Source organism: Leptosomus discolor, chromosome 3 (genome assembly GCF_034619465.1).
Source record: "Leptosomus discolor isolate bLepDis1 chromosome 3, bLepDis1.hap2, whole genome shotgun sequence".
Lineage (NCBI taxonomy): Eukaryota > Metazoa > Chordata > Aves > Leptosomiformes > Leptosomidae > Leptosomus > Leptosomus discolor.
Window position 1 is genome coordinate 33771380 of NC_141393.1, and position 23554 is coordinate 33794933.

The following is a 23554-nucleotide window of genomic DNA, read 5'->3' on the forward strand; positions in this document are numbered from 1 at the left end:
GTAACGAATTCAATGAGCATTGCTTAAAACAGAAGCAAGTGAACGATTAGGCTGTTAACAAAAAAAGGGTGGGGCGGGGGGGGGAATTTTTCAAACAGGTTTTGGTATATCATACCTTCTTCAATAACACGTCCCTTCTCATCCAACATGCCCTGGATTTCACAGCCTCTGACATACACCAGGCCAGTTTGCTCAACAAAAGGTCGTCGTCGGTCAAACTTGGTGCCATAAGGTTGTGTGGGACGTACCGTAATCAAAAAGCAGACATCGTGTTTACGCAGACCTGATTCCAAAAAGGAACATTCAGTGATTTGATGGAACGCCATTTTCCTTATCCGTTCCTTGATACATATACAATAGAATACACAAAAATTCCTTTTAAATAAAACCCCACTTGTTTAGAGAATAATGCGTACTGTTTCAAAATATGCCTTTAACTTAAGACGATACAGAATCACAGGATACTGTCATCTTTCCCACTATTCCTGCACACTAATATCTGCTAGGACTTCAGATACAAAAAGGGAAATTGACTGCTTTTTTTCACGACAACAAACTTATTTCTTTCGAGATAATTCTTTTCCCAATAACCTTACCTCGGTTACACAACCTAGGTATTTTCACTCTTATCTCAAAAGCAGTGTGTCAATCTCTTACTCTCATTGCTTTCACCTGGACTAACCTCCAATTTTGTTTTAAAACCATTTAAGTGCACTGCCTAGAACTGGGCACAAAATCCTAAACAAAGTTCCTCAGTTATCTACTTAACAGAGTAAAAGGTCACTTAACCAAGTTCCTTGTTTTCCATGCTACATTCCAGTTTATAAACCCTGATATGACCTAGTTGAGTGTTTTCCTTTTTCCCTCAGCAGTAACACGGTGTTGTGGAGTCACAGTCGCTTTTGAGCGACGACGACCTCGAACTCTTTTCATTCTGCAGAGCTACTGCCGAACAAGTTATTCCCCCAACATGCACTTCCACAGTGATTTGTTCTTGCTTAAGTTTAGAATCTTAATATTAATCCCTGTTGAAGCACACCCAACTCTGATAATGCCATTTCTCTAATCTACTAATGTAACTTTGAACACTAATCCTTTTCTCTAGTATACCTACAGATTCTCACAGATCTAAGACACCTTCAAAATTTAGTAAACATACGCTTGTATTTTTCATACAGGAAATAATTTCTCATTACACACTGGGTATTAGCCAACCTAAAGCAGTTTCATCAAGATCCTATAATGTCAGGCAGTGATTCACAAATTCTTCACCTCAGTTTTGATTAAGTTAAAGCATTACTGCTCCTGAAATCACAGAGGCTGTTTTAATATTTAAAAAGCTAGGTGCACCACTAGATAGGTACCTTCAGTATAGTGAAGTCTGTTGCCATCCTCCTAGCTTTTCTACTTTAACAGAAATCTACATTCCCAAATTTCTATCTGCTTATTTATCACATGCCAGCTTTAGCATCTGCGCTACGTGACCGGTAATCACATTATGCAGCTCCAGCACATTTAACAGGTTTCTCTAACAAAAGAGAAGGGGGTGACATTTACTGATAATCCAAGCACAAGTACATGCTTCTATGTCACTTGCCAACACGGTCAACTAAAGTTCAAGTCCCCAAGCAAAAGAAGTGTCGCCTGTGGATACTCATAAGAAAGAGTATTTGGTACCATCAGCACTTCCCAAGTATACTGAAATATACTGAAAACTACTAAAATGCACTGGTTTGAATTAAAATCAAAATCTGTCCTCTTCGCTTGTATATGAGACAGGTATCACATTCCCCGCTACTCTTCCAATACGACATTATTAGCATGTATATTAATTTAAATGGTAAGTTACTTTACCACATTCCCTGTAAAGGGTAGAATTCTACAGTTACAAACTGAATGACATCAATCTGAAATAGTAAACATTTTGTTCCTGATGGACGCGTAAATACTGTAATAATTTCAGTTTTCATTTTAGAAAAGTATAAACTTCTTACACTTGGAATTTGAGTAACTCACTTTTAAACAGAGTATTAAGATTGGCAAATGTGTATCTCAGATAAAAAACCCTTTCTTACAAATAAGATTACATCAAAGTACTTTGATGAACAACCATTCTGAGCACTTTCTTTCAAAGAACGTTAAGTACCTTCCCATTCATCTTTGATGTTATCTCGGACATTCAAATTAATTGTAACATCTGCTCGTACTCGCATGGGCCAGTTTTCACCAATATTGGGCTTTGCCACCTCCACCACTGTGAAAGAGACAATGGGTTGTGCCATCCTCGCCCATCCACCAAAGACCACACCTCCATACTCTGATAACCTAAAAAAAAAACCCAACAACAAAAACAAACCCAAACACCAAAGTTTTGTTAGTCATTGTTTGATAACAGGTCCAGTTCTTTTTTTAGACTGTGAAATAATTTACCTCACAGTCAGCTCTAAGACAAAAGCAGAAGTCTTAATTTTACATGCTACTCAAACAAATTCACACAATCCTGCATTTTAGAACTGAAGCGTAACATGAACTGACTTATATTTCAAGAAACAAGGCAACTTATGCTGGCATTATAAAAAAATAAAAACCTCACAGAGAAGAAAAGGGGAAGATAAAAAAAAGCAACTACTGAGTATAAGAGTTATAACACCAAATGATCCCTTGATATCTAAAAAGGATCAAAATGGGGCAGATGGCAAATTCAAGAATACTCAGTACCACCTCTCATAAACCAGCAGAGTTGGTGGTAAGTTTCCAGATTTTGTAGTGTCAGTGAAGGCTTAGTACTTTTGGAAAATGAACTCATCCGTTATAACACAACAAAGGTTGATTGTCGGCATCCAACACACTGCCTTAACACATCTACAGGGACACATATCAACACACTCTTACAAAACCATCCCACAGGATGACAACACCTTATGGAAGAACTTAGCAAAAAGCATAGTATCTACATAATAATTTAAAACACATCCGTTACTGGTATTTAGTGTATGCACAATATCAGTTATTCATTCTCAAATGCGCTTTGATTACAATTGAACTGACTGGTTTGCAACAGTTAATAAATATTACCATGGTTTCATCCTACTGACACTGTCTTCAATGTCCTGTCTGATCTCATAGGTAGACTCTAAGCGGAAAAGATTGAAGTTCCTCAGCAGGTAGTCATGAAGAGTCAGAAACTGTAGATTCAATTTGGGAAGTGCAAGACAGCCTAAAGGGGTAAGGGTGGAAGGGAAGAGGTATTTGACGGATAAACCAAAAGAAGATGAATTAATACATTTGTTCTACAAATTCATAAATTCATACACATGTTATTGTATAACTGCAATAGGTGTTAATCCTGGGAGATTCTAAGAACTACTCCTTTTATAAATATAAGCCACTAAAAAAGAATACATTTCTCAGGTTTTCTCTAAATGAACATGCACAAGATTAAAGGAATTTTCATCCTTCTGGCAATAATACAGTGAACTATTTAAAGAGTGAATATCCTTCCCTGTATTCAGATCACAACAACACTGATTTTGTAAACACCAAATGCAGGGCAAAGTAATGGTACTTTGGAAAGGCACCAATTAAGCCAGCATTAAATAACGATGAAAAAGGTTCATTAACTAATAAAAACCATGCATTAACCAACAATTCCCCAATTCCAATCTTTTATGTTTATTAGCAGCCACAAAAACCATAAATGTAGAAAAAAGTTTTAAGCCAAGGAATCAAATTTTAATACACAAGATTCCTCAAAAGTTTGTTACCGATTATAGAATTATTTTTTTTAAGCAGAATGAAAAACATGGGAAGATTAAATTTAACTAAACAAGGAGTATTAAAACTCCTAGACAGATCCTAAAGCTTGCATAACTTTAGGGTAGTCTTAGATACAAATTTTCCATAATAAAAATTCTTATACGTTACTCATTTAACATTCCTTGACTAATGTTCCAGTTTGACACCTATGCTTAAGACCTATGAAAGCATCAGGCTTTTGTAACTTGCAATATTATCATTGAAACCTTTCACTGGTATATGTACTACATACTGGCCTTCTCGTGCACTGAGATACAATGGCAGTGAAGAAAGGCAGTAGGACACAGCAATTTCCATTCTGGAAAGCCTCATGGTGATAAAATATTTTAACACATTTCCCAATGCCAAGTAACAAACACTGTCCTGTAAAGCTAGTTATATGCACAAAGGGCAGGGCCTGAAGCAACACTTCTTTAAGGCTGCACAGCATTTATCAGACAGATATTCTTCTACGCTCATTTTTTAAAAGACAATAGAAACAATACTCCTATCTTTCCTGGGCTAAATTACTCCTTCTTAAGTTTTAGACAAAAAGAATTTAGCCACTTTTAAGAACACACAAAAAAAAAAAACCCAAGGCCACAAAACCAAAACTGCCTTATTTGAAGTCAGGGCTGGAGAATATATGGAGATTAAAAAGAGAAAGTGTAAACTGAAACTAAGAAAAGCAAAATAGAAAGATACTTGTAACAGTCTAACAGCAACAGAAATGCTTCACAACAGTGCTACCAATACACAGGTAATAATCGCAAGAGCTCACCACAGAAGGAAGAAAAGTTTCCACTAGCAACCACTGTTACTTGCAAAAATTAGATTCCACCATTAACAAAATTTCTTTAGTGCATTATTAAACAGTCACAAACCAGCACAAAAACAGATGTGATGAGCTGTTCTTTCTCCCCTACTCCCCCAGCAAAAACACATGTATTGTAATTAATATATTTGGCTAATAAAACACAAAATAAACACATAGTGCATGAACAAATACTGCAAAGTCAGCCTTCCAGTACAGTCTGAATGACAGTAAAGCTACCTTGACTTGCATTTAAGAACCTGAATGTTTCAGAGCATCAGAACCACCTATGTGTTGTTCACTGAAACAAAAAATGAAATTAAAAAAAAAATCTTGTTTTATATATTAATTTCCTAGAAATTACAGCAATCACCCGTTTTGGAGGGGTTTTGTTTGTTTTGTTTTACTGGGGGGGTGGGGGGTGTTTTTTCTTGTTTTGTTGTTTTTTGAAAGATAAACCCCATCAGGAGACCTATCATTCAGAAGCATCTGAATTGGCTTTTAACAACTTGCAACATACTAAACATAAACTACTTTACCTCTTCTTGGGCAGATCTCTAGATGGCATTTGTATCATATGTGTTTGGAAAAAGATCTTTTGTTGCCTATAACCCTGCCTATCTGAAGGGGTGAAATTTCAAAAATCTCCTTCTCATTAATACTTGTTCACAGAGAATTTATTAAAAAAAAAAAAAAACCTAATTTACGCTAAGCAGCTGAACTTAAGGCTCATACCCCCACAAAAAAAAAGTCAGAATCAAAACTACCTGGAGGAGGGCATGCAATACTCGCTGCTCAACCAGATATGTACTTCATTCTACTCTTTGAAGATATACATTGTTATTTGGAATGTCCATGTTCCAAATTAAAATTTTTACATTTCTAACAAAAATTCTCAAGATCCTGTTTCACCTTACAGTAACTACCTGTGCCACAGCTGGTGGTATAGCACATTTAATTCCCAGATTAGAAGTGAATAAATGTCTTTGTGTAAACTTAGGCCTTTGGATTTTTCTTTAAATCCACTATAAATCTGTTAACAATTTCATCTCAGAGTTCCTGATTCACAACTCAAAAAAAGCTGACCTTGCTCCAAGATGCTGGAAGATGCCAAAGTACTGCATAAAAGTTCCAAAGGCAGAAAGAACACGGACATCAGATCTGCTTTTTTGGCAGCATTTACTGTCCTACTAATCATACCTTCTCCAGAGTAATATTCAGTCGGTACAATATTTTCATCCCAAATAATCTTCTCTGTGGGATAGAGAGGCATCTGGTTGAGTTGCTGAATTTGAGATATTCGTCGCTCATGACGGGAAACCTAAACAAAGGATGCATTTTAAACTTCCATAAGTCAAAAAGGGACAATAAAACTATTTTTGAAACATTCACATTAGTGCATAAGACTGCTGGTGGTCACTTGCCGTCTTCTCTCTTCTAATATGTTTTGTTTTGTTTTAAAAATTAAATATAACTAAATGCACATAGTGACATCAGAAGATCGTACAACTATCTGTCATAGTACTAGAGTCAAACAATCATTTGGCTACCCTGCAGACCAAAAATGGCACAACACACCTGAAAATATTCAGTCAAGGTTTAGCAAAGAATCAACTTCAAATAAATTTTATTTTGCTCTCCATTAAACACACGGTCAACAGCTAACTGACTCTGCTCGTTCAGCAACAGCTAGTCTTAATTCCCCTCTTTGGGAGATAAGAAATTCATCCAATACTACAAGATGTCATCTGAACAAGCATCTCTCTGCGGCATCCATAAACATCCTTTTACTACCATCTATACTCTAGGAAATTCTGTGAACCATTTTTAAAGAAATCAACAACCACAAAATAAGCCTATGAGAAAGATTTTTAAAAACAGCTATGCCATTCTAATACTGGTATCGGATTCGAAACCAACAGTAATATTGTTATACACCAAATATCCAAAAAAGCATTACGCGCATCAAACTGTACTTCAGATTAGCTTAAGGAACCAAATAGGTACTGAATATCTAGATCTCCTTTGGCAGATTTTTTGTTTTCAAAGGGGACAAACAGGTTACTACATAAAGAGTAACAACTTTTCCACACTAACTCAAAACTGTTGCTGATATGCTGCTTATTAACATTTACAATTACACTGCACATACTCGTTTCTGAGGGACACTACATTTCTAAATAAAGATTTTCAGACACTTAATTTTTATGTTTTAAACCCCATCTAAGTGTGCTGTTTACTGCTGTAATGCTGCCGTGGTTCACAGGTGGTTCAGCAAAAGGCCCTAAATGGCTACTTTACCGCAGCGTACTTGCTCGATTTAGCCGTGTCTTGAGCTGGCAAAAGATCAAACGCAAGCAATATTAATTGTGGTGTTACCAGCAACTCGAGCAGAAAGTCCTTCTGGTAGCTGGAGTCGGCCCCCGGCGGGAGGGGCGGCAGCAGGCAGAGGTAGGACGCCACCCGGTGGAGAGTGTTGGAGCTGCAGAGGGGAGGGAGAAGAGACGCTCAGGTCACTGCACCGAACCCCGGGGAGCACTGACCGCAGCGCTGCTCTCACAAAAACGAACCTCCAACTAGGAACTTCCTCAAGGACCAGCAATGACAGATCAGTATTTTAAGAGAAGTTTGAGATATTTAAAATATTTATTTTCGGAATTGTTACAAAGCGTTCTAGAGCATGTCCACGGGTGAAGCGTGTTCAGCCACAGGCATCAGCTGAGCCACTTGCCCGCAATAAACAGAGCAAGGGGTGAATATTTCCTGTTGTTTCAAGACACATACCTGAAAACACAACCAAACAATGGAGCTCACATTGCCTTTGTCAAAATACAGACTGTTATCCTTTTAATCACAGCATTCACAAGACAGTACAGTTAATAGAGGTGTACTTTTATGATTTCTGTTGTAGTTTTTGTGGAGAACAAAGTAAAAAAAGCTAAATTAAAAAAGTTAGATTAACCACTTTAAGTTAATTACTGCTACAATTACTTTAAGCAGCTAGCTATCTTCCAGAAAATTAGTACTTTCTCACATTATTAGAAAAAAAGAAAGATACTTTTCTTATACTGGACACAAACTCATTGTCTCCCTATTTCAGCACAGCCACCATGACAAGCCCGAAAGACCCAAGAAGTCACATGAGAAGTCAGAAAGAAAAAGTGCTAGAAATTTGTGAAATTAAAACATACTGACAACAAATAATTTCAATTTCATGTCAAATTTCATTTTGACAACTTACCTAAGGGGTCCAAATAACTTTACCAGTGAATCACGAGTATCTACTGCAGCTACATTTGAGAGTGCAAAGTCATATAACTCCGGGAAATGTGCAAATGCTGCTCTCTACAAAAGATGCACACCCAAAAACTGAATGTAAGCATATTAATGAAACAATCACAATCTGAATATTTATACAAAAGTATAGCTTCTTCTGATTCACAACAAACAGCACCCTGTGGACAGTACCAGGACAAAAATAAAACACAGGTGAAACCTCTGGTTTTCTTGGTTAGTATCACCTGTTTGTTACTTCTATGCTTCCGATAGAGTATCTTTTCTACACACCCTGTCATTAAAATAAAAAAAGGGGGCAGACATGCAGCCTTACAGACAACTAAGAAAAACAAGGAACCAGTTTAATTTAACCACTCTTCCTTAAATTTTTTTGTTGAAACTGATGGGAAAGATTCTGAAAAGCCTGACTATCTTTATGTGACTACAAGCGATGTGAATTTTCATTTTGTCTTTTATGTACAAGAGACCACTATTGCTACCGTATGTGTGTACTGATCTTGGTGAAATGGCGCCACCTACTGCATAATCATGTTAAGTTCATACAGCACTTCATTTTCCCTTCTAAATAGATTTAATGGGAGCAGTTCATCTCGACAATATCAAATCAAAAGTGGTGGTGTTTTGCTACAGCATATTATTTAGCCATAGTCACATACACAACATTAAAGCATTAAAAGTGTCTTCGCTATGGTATAGAAAGTGAAGTCAAAACTATTCCAGTAACTCAACAGGAAAAATAAGGGGTTTGCTCTGGGAAATAACTTAATGCCTATTCCAGGTGCAAACTACACTAAAACAACAAAACCAAATCCTTTCCCTCCCATAAGCACTGCACCGTCTGCCTACCTGTAGAGAAGTAATTCTGTCGTAGTGAATTGTTGTCATCTCATTCTCTGTCAAAGCATTTCCAGTCTGATCATTGATTTCAAAACCAGTGTAGAATTTAAGCATATCTAAAAGCTGAGACATCAACCATATAAATTAGTGGATTAATAAGAGATACCCTACCACAAACAAAACCACATTTTAAGACGACAAATCTGGGCACCATACACAAACAACAGCTCCTCAAAGTTCTTGAAGAAATGGACTAAGGAGCAGTATCTAAATTTTATACTTGGCTGATGCACAAAATGATTTTGTTCAGGTATCTCATCTACAAGCCATAGAAATTACAGGACAGCCCACAACCAATGCAGTCTCTTTTACATACTGATTTGAAACAGACCAATTGCACTAAGGTGATCTAGCCAGAGGTTCAGAGAGACACTGAACCCAACTTATGGCTTTGCTGCTACCTCCTGCTCTCTCTGATGCCAGCTCTAGAATTCATCCTACTTTTCAATGAGATTATTTAACTTGGAAGAAGAAAATTATTCAGATGTGCTGCTGGCTTGGTGTTCCATCAATACTGGCCCTCAGAGAAACTGAACAAATGCCAGAGACGGGAGACAGCAAGCAGCAGGAAAAGCAGACGAGATGCAGGAAAGGGGGACAGATCTTCAGATCCTGCCATGAAAAACAATATACTGTCTGCGACAGAGTAAACTGAAGGACAGTACTGAAAACCAGCTGCACTGTAGAACAGTCAGAGGTCAAAACAAAGCACATGGGAATGCACTGGTGACAACTTCTGCTACACATGGGGTAAAGTATGCCAGAAGCTGCACTGTTTTCTACATTGCACTTTTAAGAATTGTTCAAAAACAGAGCCAGAAATGTAAGAGCAGGCCCAGACATAGGTATAGGTAAGAAAGGACTACTGTCTGAAGGATGTAAATAAACATGCAGTTTGCATCCATCAGAAAAACCTGTCTTAAATATAAAAACAAAACAACTGCAGTATTCAGAGCCACATCAGAATGAAAAACTTTTTTCCAACAACTTTGTATCTCACCTGGCAGAAGAGATGACCCTCCTTTTCTCTTTTAGCAAGACTGGACAGGTAACAGTGAACAACAAGATGGGAGTCATCCAACACTGTATTAAACCACCGCCGTGTGGGAAGCAACGCCTGTGGTAAACAACCTCAGTTAATGCATGGAATCCCTCAAAATCTAAGAAAACCTGGTTTCTCCCAATTTTCCATTTCAAGAAGGCATATCAAGACAGATTGCAGCGCTGTTATTTACACATCTAATACCCTACACCAGAGGTTCTCATATTAAAGCAGCATGTACGTATGCCAAGACACTGGTTTTATGCAGGCAGGCTGCTATGAACACAGCCTTTTATATGACTGGGAGCACAGCACAAGCTTGCCATTAGTGAGATTGCGTCCTGCCAGTAATAAAAGTAAATTAAATAAAGCTATTTTTCTACTACTGAGTGCCCACACACAATGACTGTGTGCTACAAAAGATAAGTCAAACCACTGCAATGTGATTTTAAATGTTTGTTTTCGATACTCATTTCATTAACTGTCTTTCTCAAGACTGCAAACTGTATTTCTTATAAATATGGTATGGTATCTTCTATTCTTTGTCCGATTCTCAAATTAGACCTAAGAATTTTTTAAATCTTAATTAAAAACCTATAAAAGCCTTTTGTAAACAAAACGGAGATCATTCCTTCCCAATGTAAACAGCTTAAGCTCCTACATGTAGCAACTGCTCAACAGCACACAGTAGTGCACCTCAACAATTCAAGAGAAAAATGAGTTGTTCTCAGTGGAATCTACAGATTGAATTCAGAAAGCCAGAAAGCATCAACACGGTGTGTAGAACCAAGACAAAGAAAATAAAAAGAACCTGTAGCACAAAATGTTAATTACCCCGCACAATAATTACAAAAACAAACTCAGAAAACTAAGAATTTTCTGTGGAGTCATTCCTTTCAAGTTGTGAAATGACCAAGTTTTGATAGCAGTCTATATACTGTAATATGAAATGGTAATATTCTGAAAAAGCCCCCCATATAGGTAAAAGAGCCCATTAACACAGTACATGCCACTGAGGCAGAAAGACTTGGATTTACAGCTAATTTCTCATGTGCTTGTTCCAGTCACTTAAATAAGTCTCATGAACTGCCTGAACCCTAACCTTTCTGTAGTAACTAGTGAGAACCAACATTAAATGCACTGCCTCGAAGCATTTTGGCTAACTGCCAGTTTGAAGTTTAACTTCAAATACGTTTTTTCTCTTACAAAAGTATATTATATGCATAATTTAAAGAATTCCTTCTGTAGCAACAACAAGCTCAGGCTACTGATTTAGCGGAGGACAGTTAGCCTGTACGAGTTCAAGACCAAGCCATTTTGAAGTTCCCTGTGCTTACTGCTTCAGAAAACACTTGGGAATGTCTTCTAGATCTGAAGTTATTTTAAATAAATTGCTATTCATGTGAGAAACTGTAAATTAATGTATTTTAATTTTGGTACTGTGAAGCTTAACGTTTTCCCACTTTCTCAGTACACGCTGAAAAATTTCACAAAACCTTGCTTGGCCTCCTATTATTCTGTAACAAACCAAGAGTACCAGAACTGTTACTTCTAAATAATTAATTTAGTCAAATAGAAATAGTTTGCATGTCAGAACTACTGATGCTGTCTGGGATTATACCCTACAACACAAAAGATACTTTAAGGGACCTATTATGCATTGGGAAGAATACTTCTGGGTTATTCCTAGCAGATTAAAACATTACACGTTCTCCTCAATTGCCAGAATTATTAACACTACTTCAATTAACAAAGTCTTCTTCACTGGGCAATTCAGAATCCTAGCTTTCTTTAACAGTTCATCTGGTTTATAAGCATTACTAGTCAGTTCCCAATGCACTGACACAACCTCCTATTTACTGACAGAAAACCACTATAAGGCAAACATATGGACAACTGTGACATAACCACCTGCTAACTGGAATAAGGCTGTAATAACGACTTGACACATTTAAAACCTAGGAAAGTACATCTGGAAACAGACTGAAACAATTTAATAACTTACCTCAAGATCTAGCATGAGTTCAATGAATCTCTCACAATAATGAACTTTGTCCATAGAAATCGGACCTAGATAGAAAAAAAAATAATAGCTTGCAACTGATCCGCACACAATGTATTTGTACTTGGAACTATTCTTTAAAAATGTAATAAATGCTACTAATACACCAGTATTAGCTTTTAACAAGATCAAAAAGTTAACAAGCACATTCGTCTCCTTCTGAAACAATCCTTTCTTTCATTACAAACCAGAATATTTCTTGGATATAAGAAAGTAATGGAACCAGAGTCAGTTTTATCCACTATGAAAAAACCAAGCTTCCACAAGACACCAATGGCACCCCCCATGTTTCTTCAGAACTTTTAACTCAAAAACACCTATTTAAAAGCTGCAATCAAGGTGTATGCAAAAGGCCTTGACAATATTCAAAGGCACTCGGTGGTGACTACTAACAAGCCTTTAGAATCACATCAAAACACAACACTAAGTCTGCTGTAATGAATGCCTCTTTCCTAAAGCCTCCGAAGAACTGTTAATGTGATTCTTTCTAGAACAGGTCTGGCATAATTGGGAAAACAGAGGGGGATCAGTATTCTTTCTGAGGAAGCCACGATATACAGAATTTCCCCTTACAGCTCAGTTAAGAGATGAAGTTTGCGAAGAGTTTAACAGCAAAAGCAGAACTCCAGGGAGTGATTTCACCCCAATTATGCTGCGCTTAGGGCATAATAAGCCTTTTTTGTCAAAAGGCTAACACCTTCCTGTACAAACACTTTTCCTTTCTAAATCAGGCAAGCATATAATTTTGCTTGTCACAATGACTTATAAATCAAGAGCAGTCAAATCTTACAGAATTTCACCTCACTTAAGCTTTTGTTCTTACCATAAATCAACAGTACTGACAGAATAGAGCCTTATGATATGCATTTATACCACCTGTTTAACAAGGCATCTAAGTACGTGTGAAATGCTTTAACGCTGTAAGAAGGCTGTAAGCACACAATAAAGAATATCAGTACCCAGAAATATTTTTTTAAGTCCGTACTGAATGGAAAGAGAAGAGGTTTAAAGTAGCTTTCTGCTATTTCATTTTTAAAGCACATACAGATTTGAATACCAATTTTGACATGAAATCCATGCAGACAGGCATGGATTTCCCTAAAACCCCATCCAGATAAGGTCTCTAACCTCAGACTGGTATCCTAAGGAGTAGCTGCATCAGTAACAGAAAAGAATTTAAGACAGATTACCAGGTAACAAAGGAGCATAAAAACCACAGCTACCTGAGACAGGTATTGATTGTAGCACAGAAATGAACTTCTGAATGAGCTGTGAAAGAAATCTTCTCTCCTGATACGCTCTGAAATGAGACATATGACAAAAGCATTAATATTCCTTACATGCAGACCAGAAGCATATCGTTTCTTTCACTAACACAAAGTTGCTTTAAAATTTATATAATGGCAGTAGGTTGCATCGAAACACACCTAAACTGTTTAGATGATAACTTCTCTCTCTGCACTCAGGCAGGCAGATTAGAGGAGTCTACATTTTTAGGCAAAGAATTGATTAACAACCCATGCTTCTACTGAGTCAAAGAGAAATATGTCACCACCTACACCGTACCACACTGCAACACAAAAGTACCGGAATGTGTACCTTTGGTGAGATACACACAAATTTATTCAAATACTTGCATAAGCTGTTTGCTTAAGAGCCAGACATTTGCTAAAGGCCATGAAAAAATACAAGTAACTACATGAATATTCTCTTCAGGTTTTCATCCTATAGCTCAAGATTTGGTATCACAAATTCACTGATCAAATAAAATACTAAGTTCTTTAACAGTATTTTGCATAAAGACTACTGGAAAACAAAAGTTTCCAGAAGACCACAAACAATCAATCCTTATTTGCCCATCTTCACAGTTTTTTCAAAAAAAAAAAAAAAAAAAAAAATTTAATTGAAATTATTTATTTTAGCTGAAACACAATGAATACATTAAGAGGAAAAAAGGTCTCTGTAACATACCGCATTCTTGCCTCCTCATCCATTTTCTCATCATTTTTCTTAATTAGATTCCAGAATTTTCTTAGTTTTGGTGTCTTTTTCAGTTCTTGTTCCAGTCGTTTCTGAAACGTTAAAATGTTATTCAGTCATCAAGAATCCTTGTTTTCATGAGAGATAAGAATACAATCCAGTCTTCTTATTAAAAAGGAAAAAATATAAACCAAACTGAAATAAATAGCTGTCTCAGACTAATCTCAATGAGTATCACTGTAAAACAAGAACCTAATACTGCTAGGGAGTCTAGCCATGGCTAGATGTCAGCTCCATTCCCTAGTCCCTGTGATGGCATAGCCTTGTCTATAAATTATAACTTGAAACAGCTATAAGCAACAAAGCCTAGTTTTATGAAAAATTACATAATTAATTAATAATTACAACTACATGGAAATTATCAACAAACAAGAAAGAGAATTTCACCATGCACACAAAGACATAATTCTATAGCAACACAGGCGGCTTTAAATATTAGACTTCCATAACAGCATTTCATAAGAGTTCACTTTACTGGACTTGGACAATGCTGAGAAGATTGCTTTGCCAGTTTACAGTGTTATGCTTACAGGTTGTAGAGCCATCCACATCGGCAAGGAAATGAGCTGCTGCACCTGACCTCTGATCAAATCCACTTCCTGTTAGAAAGTTACAGACAGAAAACATTTTTTAAAAATTCTCATGCTTTCAGATGTGCCTGTCTTACAACACACATGAACATACATTACCATCTGACAAAACACATAGACTGTTGTATTAGATTTCACAATTTCCCAAGACGAAACTGCTCAGCAGCCCTGCCCAGTAACACTTAAAACTGCTGATGACTTTCGCATTTTAGGTTCTTTTCATGGATTCTGTCAGTTCTTAATACTTCAGCAGGGGCAGCATCCATGTAAGTATTTGTAGGATAGAAGCTGACAAGAACTGATGTTCCTCCTTCAGTCATATCTTGTTCTTGAACTAAGCTTTTTTACTGTGCCTTCTCTGTTTTTACTCTATTCTTTCTCTCCTGAAGCCCTCCATTCCAGTTTCTCCCACTTCATCTACCCTTCCTATTATCTGAAAAATAACTAATTTTCTCTATAATTCACGTAACTTCAACTATTGTTTCAAGTGTTCTCTCTCCAACTCTGCCTGTGATGTGCATCTGCAAAGTTTTCTTTCTTTGCTAAACTACTGAAAAACTTCCACTGGCACATTAAATGTGTCTTCATGGACAAACACTCCATTCTCAGCATTCTGAAACTTCACACTTCAGTGCTCCTTACTTAAAACACTACTGTGACTACCCTGTTCTGCATTTCACAAAGGGCAGCTTCTGATAGCAGCATGATTTTACAAGCACTTTTTTACTGGCTTCCATATCATGTTGTGCAAGAAACACGCTCTGCAAGCAGGATTCCATACAGTCACTATCAAACCCTCCTTTAAAGGGAAGATCCATCGTACCACAGCCACTACAGGAAAACACTACCTCAATAAACTATACACATAAGGTTCAGGATGATTACTGGCTCCCATAGTCATTCCTAATTCCAAAATCAAATAATACACTTTCTAAATTGTTTCGTCTGAGACACGGTTTTGTTCTTTACTGATACATCCTGTGTGCAATGCAAGTACAGAAAAAGCTCACTAGCAAGAGAGGTAACAGAGTACTGTTTCATATAACAGATAATTGTAAATTATTCTCCACACTTGCTACTTAGGATCTACAACTGTTTTCACTACAGCTTGAGAGCACAACTTGGTCCAATGCTTTCTTAAAACTAACTCAGAAGAAGTGTAGATATAAATATTAACTAAACCTGGTTTCAAAAGTGAAAAAAAATCACTGTCTTTCTCAATAGTTAATGGAAATAATTTTGTGCAATCTCCCAGTCAAACTAAAAAGAGTACAGTAGTAAGTAATCTGCTTTTAAGTGTAAAGTGCCTTTTCAAATATAAACCCGTGGGTTTTTTAAGCACCATTTTAAATATAAGTCTGAATACACGCTTTTAAATTGCAGTACCAATCCTCCAATTCAAGTATCTCCTATGACCCTGTGTCAGAGAAAACCAAACGTGGTAAGAGAGATAAAGCACGAGTCAAAAAGAGGGGCAAAAGCCCTCCAGTACCCTCTTCTTCCTTCAATGGGAATTTTGCTTCACCTGTCCCATAAGAAGAAATTGCTCAAACTACACTGCTATTAACACAGAACAGCATAAACACACTGGAAGTATCACAGTTACTTTTAACATACCAAACTATTGAAGCAGTGATCAAGGAAAAGCAGCAGGACTGTCTGTTCATGCAGAGAGTATTCACTGTCATTTTCAACGAGCGACGCTTCCAGTATGCATTTGAAAAAGAAGGGAAAGTGTTCCGGCTTTTTTTTGAATGTCTAGGAAGAGGAGAGGAAGTTGATTTTGAGTCAGGCTGATATGAATCATTTCAATCTTCATTCACCTAATGTAGCTTAAGTACCCTAAATCCATTTAAATCTATAGAAGGAATGATTAGTTATTCTGATGAGGCAGCACAAGCAGAACAGGCTAATGACACCTGCCCGACCAGGGATCCTCACACTTTGGGAATGCTCTTAGTGGGACTACTGCCTTCTCTGTAGTCTAACACAGGTGACACACAGGGCAAACTGAACAAGAAGCACAAGTGCAGTGGATTGTGTTGTGGGAATGTTCAACCAGTGATCACACAGATTTACTGTCAAATGACACACATTAGAAGAGAATCATTAGATTTTGGCCAAAACTATGGCAGCTGTTTAGTGACCTGCAATAAGCAAGCAGATAAAAACCACCAGAGACTAACTACAGTTGTGGAACTCCTATTCAGCTACCTCATCGGGGAAAAGATAAACCAAATCATCAAGATAAAACAGTTTCTTTACAAGGGCTGCCACGTACCAAATAACAAATTTAACTAAGCTGCTTGGAAAATAACATGCACCTGCCATAGTATGTATGCCAGAACAAAAAAAAAGGCACAGACATCATACGAGCAAGTTATTAATCCTTTGTGCTTTGCCAGCCCTGAAGTAAGGGCAATGCTATCGCAGTAAGCATGCTTCCGAAATAACACTTGCATAGAATCTCTAACTAGGCTTAAGATGGCCTGTAAGAAATGGACTGTTTGTAGGAACACTAAAGCATTTCTAAACTCATTATTATAAAAAAACAGTACACACAAAAGCAGAATAAGAGAATATCTTAGTATAAAATTTCATGCAAGAAAGCTACAAAGCCATATTCACAGGTTTTAAGCAAGACACTATTGGATAATATGTCAGACTTTCAGTGGTGCCTTCTTATATCCACGGACACAAAAATCCTTTTCTCTTTCAGTATCAGAGCAAGAACTTCTCTGCAAATGCCTGACTTTCGGCAAGTGCCAAAAAAACCCAAATGATGATGATGATGTAAAGGCACTACACAGCAGAACAAAGGACTCGATGCACCAGAACAAATCAGGTGATTTTTCACCCATCCATTGCTTTCTCCAAAAAGAATACACACTTTAAAACACCATATGAGATATTCCAGCTGAGGCACCATTTACTTTTAACACTACAAGCTTTGCTACTTTCTGTCAGTGTAAGCGAGCACACCGCAAAAGCTGCAACCTGCGCATCAGAGTCAATTCTAGCTGTAATTGAAATTGGTTACCTCCCACGCAGGGACATTCTCTCTGAACTTCTCATTCACCATACAGCAGATTGACATTAAATATGCCTTACTGGACACCTCTGGAGAATAATTCATCCATAGGTAATTTTCAAGGTACTGGCTGTGAAGAGAAAAGAATATTTCATTAGTTGCTGCCACCCACATAATCTGTCACTCATTTACAAGAGTAGTTATCCACAGGGTTGGTTTTCTTCCTCCTTCTCCTTAAAGCCGTCTTTATAGTTTGCAAGTAGCTCCTGAAGTTACCTCCCATCTAGGTCACCACAGCAAAACTTGTTAAACTCTGCAACTGCTACAAGAGACAGATGAGTTTCTTATCAGGAAGACATACCCAGCAGAGGGGTTTTAAGTGTAACAAGTAGTCACAGCTCAATACAAAGTTGTAACAAGAATTCAAGTTGATTTTCCAAAAGGAGAACAACAACAAAAAAACTTCACTTGTCTAAATGCCACATGCAGCATTTCCTAGCATAAGATGCAAAGGACAACTACTGTATAACAGTATTTATATATGTACAACAGTATATATAACTTTTTTTTTTTTACAAGAAAGGGAATTTAATAAGACATTATTTATAATAATAGCCTTATTAAACTCCCTTTCTTGTAAAAAAACCCAGGAATCGTCAAGAGACTTTATGCTTCTAATCTAATAAAGGCAATAAAAATATTGCACATCACTGTGCGACTAAAAGCACTGAATGTCAAGGTACTGATTAAGTGTTTTCAAGAAGGTGAAAAAAATTACTAGACACTGGAAAATAGCAACTTCCCAGCAATGAGGATTTCTTCTTCATTAATATGGCACATTTCTCATAGCAGAAACTCTTAAAATTAGTTCTTAGAGCTGAGAGGCTATTTGGACAAACAACTGTCTCACTCCTTTAACTTCCTCTTGAAGCTATCCAGGATAGTTACTCCTGAGGAGGCAATCCCTAAATCCACCATTCTCAACAGTGCACTTGCACCTTGTGCTACTTTAACAACTGCCACCAGAAAGCGGAAAGACTTGCTTCTTCCTAAACAAGCTGCTCATCCATTCCTTCCTCTCAAGGCCTGCTCTAACTAATTTGGCCCCTCATGAGCCAACCCAGTTCTACCTATTTATGTTTTTCCTCAGCTTAGTTTTCTGATTTCTTACAGTAAGCTACTTCAATAGTTTCAGATAAGACAAGTACCAGAGATGGTGGTAAAAAAAGGCAGTGAGAACTTCTACGTCACCAGGAGCAAAAGGCTCAGTAATGGTCAGACAGGGATTTACACTTTCTGGGAGCTCAGCCAGAATACGAGGCTTCAGATGGAGCTGAGACGACTTCACAGGCATATACCAGATGAAATACATACTGCTTCCCAAGAGCTTGCATCTGCCAACAGGAGGGGTAAAACCCCCCAAAAATCCACAGAACTCCACGCATCATTTCACTCAGGAATTCCAATAAACTTCAGTACATTTTAGTAAAAGTACTATCATGCCTGTGTGTGAGCAAGAACAAAGGACAGGAAAACCTCATGTGTGTGAAGACAGGAGAGCTTGACAGTCAGATGGGGCGGGGCGGGGGGGGAAGAAAAGAGAGAAAATGACTTACAGGACCAACGGCAGTAGATGGGGCTATAGACCAGAAAGTACTAAAGTTACATTACAGGCTGGTAACATTAAGAATGTTCACAGAAAGGACAAAAACCTCTAACTCCATGGTATTGCTGGCATACAAATTCATGCTACCAATATGCTATTTGTTAGTATCAAACCCCAAACCATAGCTTATTATTTTCTCCTCTGCCTTCTCTAACAAAGAAACATGAAACAGAGGGAAGTTTGTCATACTTTTCTAGTTAGCGGTACTACTTATATATTTCAGACTTTTGCCACAAAGAATCTGTCTCAACCAAAAACCATCTCATTCTATCTGATCATAAGATTTGAAAAAGAAAATACAAACAGAACATCAAATATTGTGGTTTTAAATATGTAAATATTGCAAATATTTATTTTACATAATTTTAGACATGCTTTATAAGTTCTTCCAGGAACGTCTGAAGTAGCTGTAAGAATCTTCTAAACAGATTTCCATTTCCTTTCAAGAGAAGGAAACGTTAGTGATGCTGCTGCAGCACAATTTGTTTTTACTCTCACAGTAAGAGACTTAATCCAAAAACTTCCTCTGACTTCCATGAGTTCTGTTTTAAGGCTTAGTGACACATTCCAAATTACAGATCCAAGTCTTTCACCTTTTTCGTTCATACTCTCTTCACTTACACTCCAAATTCAGAGTCAAGATACTCTGATTTGTTTCTTACGCTTATGAAATTACTTCCTCCTTAAATTAAGCTCTCCTCCCTTAATCTTCCTAGGTACACAATTCAAGGCTCCGTAAGTAGGAACAAATGAGTATACTACCTTCAAAGTGACTGCCCTGCATTTGCTTCTCATCTTTACGGGTTCCTACACAAAATAACTTAAACATCGACTCCAATTAGCTTACCTGAATTCAAGAAGCATTATCTTTCTTATAGCAAACCTGAAAAAAAAAAAAAAGTAATCAATCAACACAGGAAAGCAAGCCTCTCATACAGCTACATGGAAAAAGGCTGTATTTTTCCCTTATTTTGTCATATAACAAAACCTGTAGAAACACCTAGGAATAGTGGAGAAGCAACTGCTTTAACACTGTGGAAGCTAAAGCTAATGCAAGTTCATTAATCAATCCAATTCACATTAAAAAAAAAAAATCCATCTAGACCTTTTTACTATGAAGACACTGCTTCCAATAGCCTTGAAAACATAAATTGCTAGAAGGTGGGAGTGTCTTCTGGAAAAGCATAGCTATATATTTAATCAGTTGATAATGGTATCTCTCCTTAGTGACTGGAAATGGAAGCTTGCTCTGATCCCATATGGCAATTCTTAGACTACTTCCATAAAGGAATCAGGAACAGAATCCTCTCCGGAACTCAAACTTCCCCCAGAAAATCTCCAAACAGCTACGGTTACAACTCTTTTCTGCACACACAGCTGTAGAATGCCGTTTATCTTGAATTCCTTGTCTCCTCCATCTAACATTACAACTTATTGGAATGAGACTTGCCCTTTATAAACCCGGTAACAATAATTAAGGAAAGAGCAAAAAGCTAGAGGCAACACACTCAACTGCTTTTTTTCTTTACATATAGAAGGGATCATCCGTCTACAACATAAACACAACAAACTACCAGATGAAAGAACCAAACAATGTTATGTCCAACCATCACATTTAAGGATTATGAGCTCATGAACTTTCTTTTTTGCAACATTCAGACTTCGAAATACTGTAATGATTAAATGACTCAAATGCATGAGTCATTTTCATCTGCTTTCAACATGTTAATGGATTTTAAAATGTTCTAAGAAACATTAGAACACACTTCAATACAGATAATGTTGAAATGCTTGTCTGTAAGTGAAAGTGACCAGTGTACTTACTTTGACCTAACAATTTCTTTTATATATACATCTTCAATAACCTATGGGAAATAATATTAAAAAAAACGGTTAAGAAAGTTATATACTTCATAAAGTGATTAAAAAAAGCATTAAGACATCTTATGCACTCAAAGTTACTCTGAATTAGTTACTCTCTGCTTACTGCTATGTGATCAAAAAGGTCGTAACAATTATGCCTCAGCTCTGAAGAGTCCAAAAGCTTCGTAAACATATATTCTTACAAGGAAAGTGACTCAACTCAGGGGAAAGCACACAATGACAGAAAATTGATAGGACCTTCTTTCAAGTTATATTGAACAAATAATCTACATCTCACCAAGATATTATATAAAAGTCAAACAGACATCCAAACTTTTTTATTGTTAATCTTTGGCTTATTGTTGAATCTACAGAACAGTCTTAAAGACCCAAGTCTGCATCACCTCAGTCGCCTGTTGTCCCTGTTTCTTTTAACTGACGTTTAACCAAATCCAAACGCTTTTACCTAGTTTTTCCAACAGGACTGAAAGAATCTGCACTGCCTGCTGCAACAGGCACACTTCGACATCACATGACACGGAGATGCAACTCAGCTGCTTATGTACATCCAAGTTCTAACTATCACAAACACTCCAAAGAAAGTGAGTAAACTGAGGCTGGAACAGGAGATTTAGCCAAATACCCACCGCAAGGGAAAGAAATGTAACATTTAAGAACCCTGCATTACAGAAAACCAACACAAAACCGAACCCATCATGTCAAACTTTAAACATTCAAAACACACCTATGCACCAGAACAACACAAAAGTTGTCTGATCAAAACTCTCTGAAGAAACTTTTAGAAAGGAGTATACAGGCTCAGTAATACCTGCAGCTTTCAGCCTTCTTTGATTTCTACGAGTAGCCTCTCCCTCTTAATCTCAAAGTTGATGCTCAGAAGTCTTTTACTCTCATAATTTCTTGGCCAAAATAAACTGAACAAATAGCACACAAAAGAATTGCGCTGCTATAGCGCACCTCCACAACAGTGCCTACGATTATAAACTACAAATTATAAACTACAAACACATGACAAATTACAGTGTGTTAAGCTCCTGTTAACCTTCCAAGCAGCCTCCTACATTCTTACATGACATAAGCACCACTAGAGGTTGGCACATCAGAAAAGGGTTGACCCTCATTCTTTTACACCCCAACACAATTGCAGTAGAAGTATTTACCTTTGGATCAAAAGTCAATTTTTTCTTTATATGTGGAGCCCAGTATTTATTTGCTAACTGTATGGGAGAAAAATTTTAAAAAAGTTAAGTAAACATTTCAAGCTGTGGTGATACAATAACTCTGTAACACACCCCATGCCCAAACTTTATTTCACTAGTATCTTGCTTAATTTCAGTTTATGGTAACCACAGGTAACAAAATTATTATTTCGAACATTAATGCTTTTCAACCACTTAAGGCTTTACACCTAAACCTTTTCTGACAAAGATGCAATTCTTTGTAAAAATTTCAGCTGCACAGACTGCTATATAATAATTTTTTTTTTTTTTTTCTTAAGTTACTTCTAGAAAATCCCGCAAAAATTCACTATGGTCTTTCAGAGACTGCAAACCCCAGACTGCAAATGATTACTCTCCACGGAGGAATTCCACAAAGAACAGGAGGCTATATAGAGAGGCCCAACACTTTACGGCTATTCGCTGTAGCCATCACTTCACCAAAGCTCCTGAGCTACCGTGGCAAGAGTTTTCTAACCAACTTTATTCAATCTTTATGCTGTAGAAGCGAAAGGAAAGCAGTATTTCCAACACGAAAAAAACGAAGACTTGCATAAACCCACTTAAAACATTCAGCTGCAAGAAACTATCAGCAAGTTTTCAGGTATTCAACAATCCTAAATTATTTTGTAGTGCTGCTCTGGTAACTCTCTCCAGTCTGGAAACGCCGGGGCCACGTACCTCGTCATACGTAACGCAGGCCTTAAACCTCTCTTCACTGACGACTAAACAAGCCCCTCTCCCTAACGCCCGTGGCCTGCAGAGACTATTTAAACACCGAGGCGCCGCCGCTGCGGTCTGGCCGAGGCCGCGGCGGCCCAGCGAGCCCCAGGGGCCGCTCGCCGCCGGCCCTACCTGGGTCACGTACTCCGCGTTGATCTGCGACACGGTGGGCGCCACGATCTTCTTCGGCGGGGCCGAGGACGCCGGCGCCGCCATGGTGACGCCGGCCCAAGCCGCCTGGCACACGCCTGACACACGCCGGACAGCGCCGCCGCGCCCCGCCGCTCTCGGCCCGGGCCCGGCCCAGCGCACCGCTTCCCGGAGCGGAGGCCGCGCGGAAGCGACTCCCGGGCACGGAGCAGCGGAGAGAGGAGCGGTTCCGGGGCGAGGAGCGCTAGAGAGGCCGCGGAGCGGCGGCAGCGCCACCTGCTGCGCCCTCGCTGCCGGTGCCCCGCCGGGCGGGGCGGAGGGGCCGCGTCACGGCGGCTCTGCCGGA

General features: G+C 38.0%; 1 protein-coding gene across 2 annotated transcripts in view; it reads right to left on the minus strand.

Annotated features, from left to right (window-relative positions):
* AQR (aquarius intron-binding spliceosomal factor) overlaps window positions 1-23274 on the minus strand; it is a 58798-nt gene extending 35524 nt beyond the window's left edge. Inside the window, exons 1-18 of one of the 2 annotated variants that reach the window (XM_009958487.2) lie at window positions 23191-23274; window positions 22279-22335; window positions 21059-21099; window positions 20082-20117; window positions 17578-17698; window positions 16155-16295; window positions 14478-14546; window positions 13879-13979; window positions 13131-13207; window positions 11851-11915; window positions 9804-9920; window positions 8753-8866; window positions 7851-7954; window positions 6989-7091; window positions 5810-5930; window positions 3076-3217; window positions 2147-2325; window positions 116-283 (exon numbers count right to left, since the gene is read on the minus strand). In XM_009958487.2, the coding sequence (XP_009956789.1) occupies window positions 116-283; window positions 2147-2325; window positions 3076-3217; window positions 5810-5930; window positions 6989-7091; window positions 7851-7954; window positions 8753-8866; window positions 9804-9920; window positions 11851-11915; window positions 13131-13207; window positions 13879-13979; window positions 14478-14546; window positions 16155-16295; window positions 17578-17698; window positions 20082-20117; window positions 21059-21099; window positions 22279-22335; window positions 23191-23274 (1840 nt within the window). Of the gene's footprint in view, window positions 1-115; window positions 284-2146; window positions 2326-3075; window positions 3218-5809; window positions 5931-6988; window positions 7092-7850; window positions 7955-8752; window positions 8867-9803; window positions 9921-11850; window positions 11916-13130; window positions 13208-13878; window positions 13980-14477; window positions 14547-16154; window positions 16296-17577; window positions 17699-20081; window positions 20118-21058; window positions 21100-22278; window positions 22336-23190 lie in introns of those variants that run through there. The other variant, XM_086461978.1, reaches the window with a different exon arrangement.
* Between the last annotated feature and the right edge of the window lie 280 nt (window positions 23275-23554).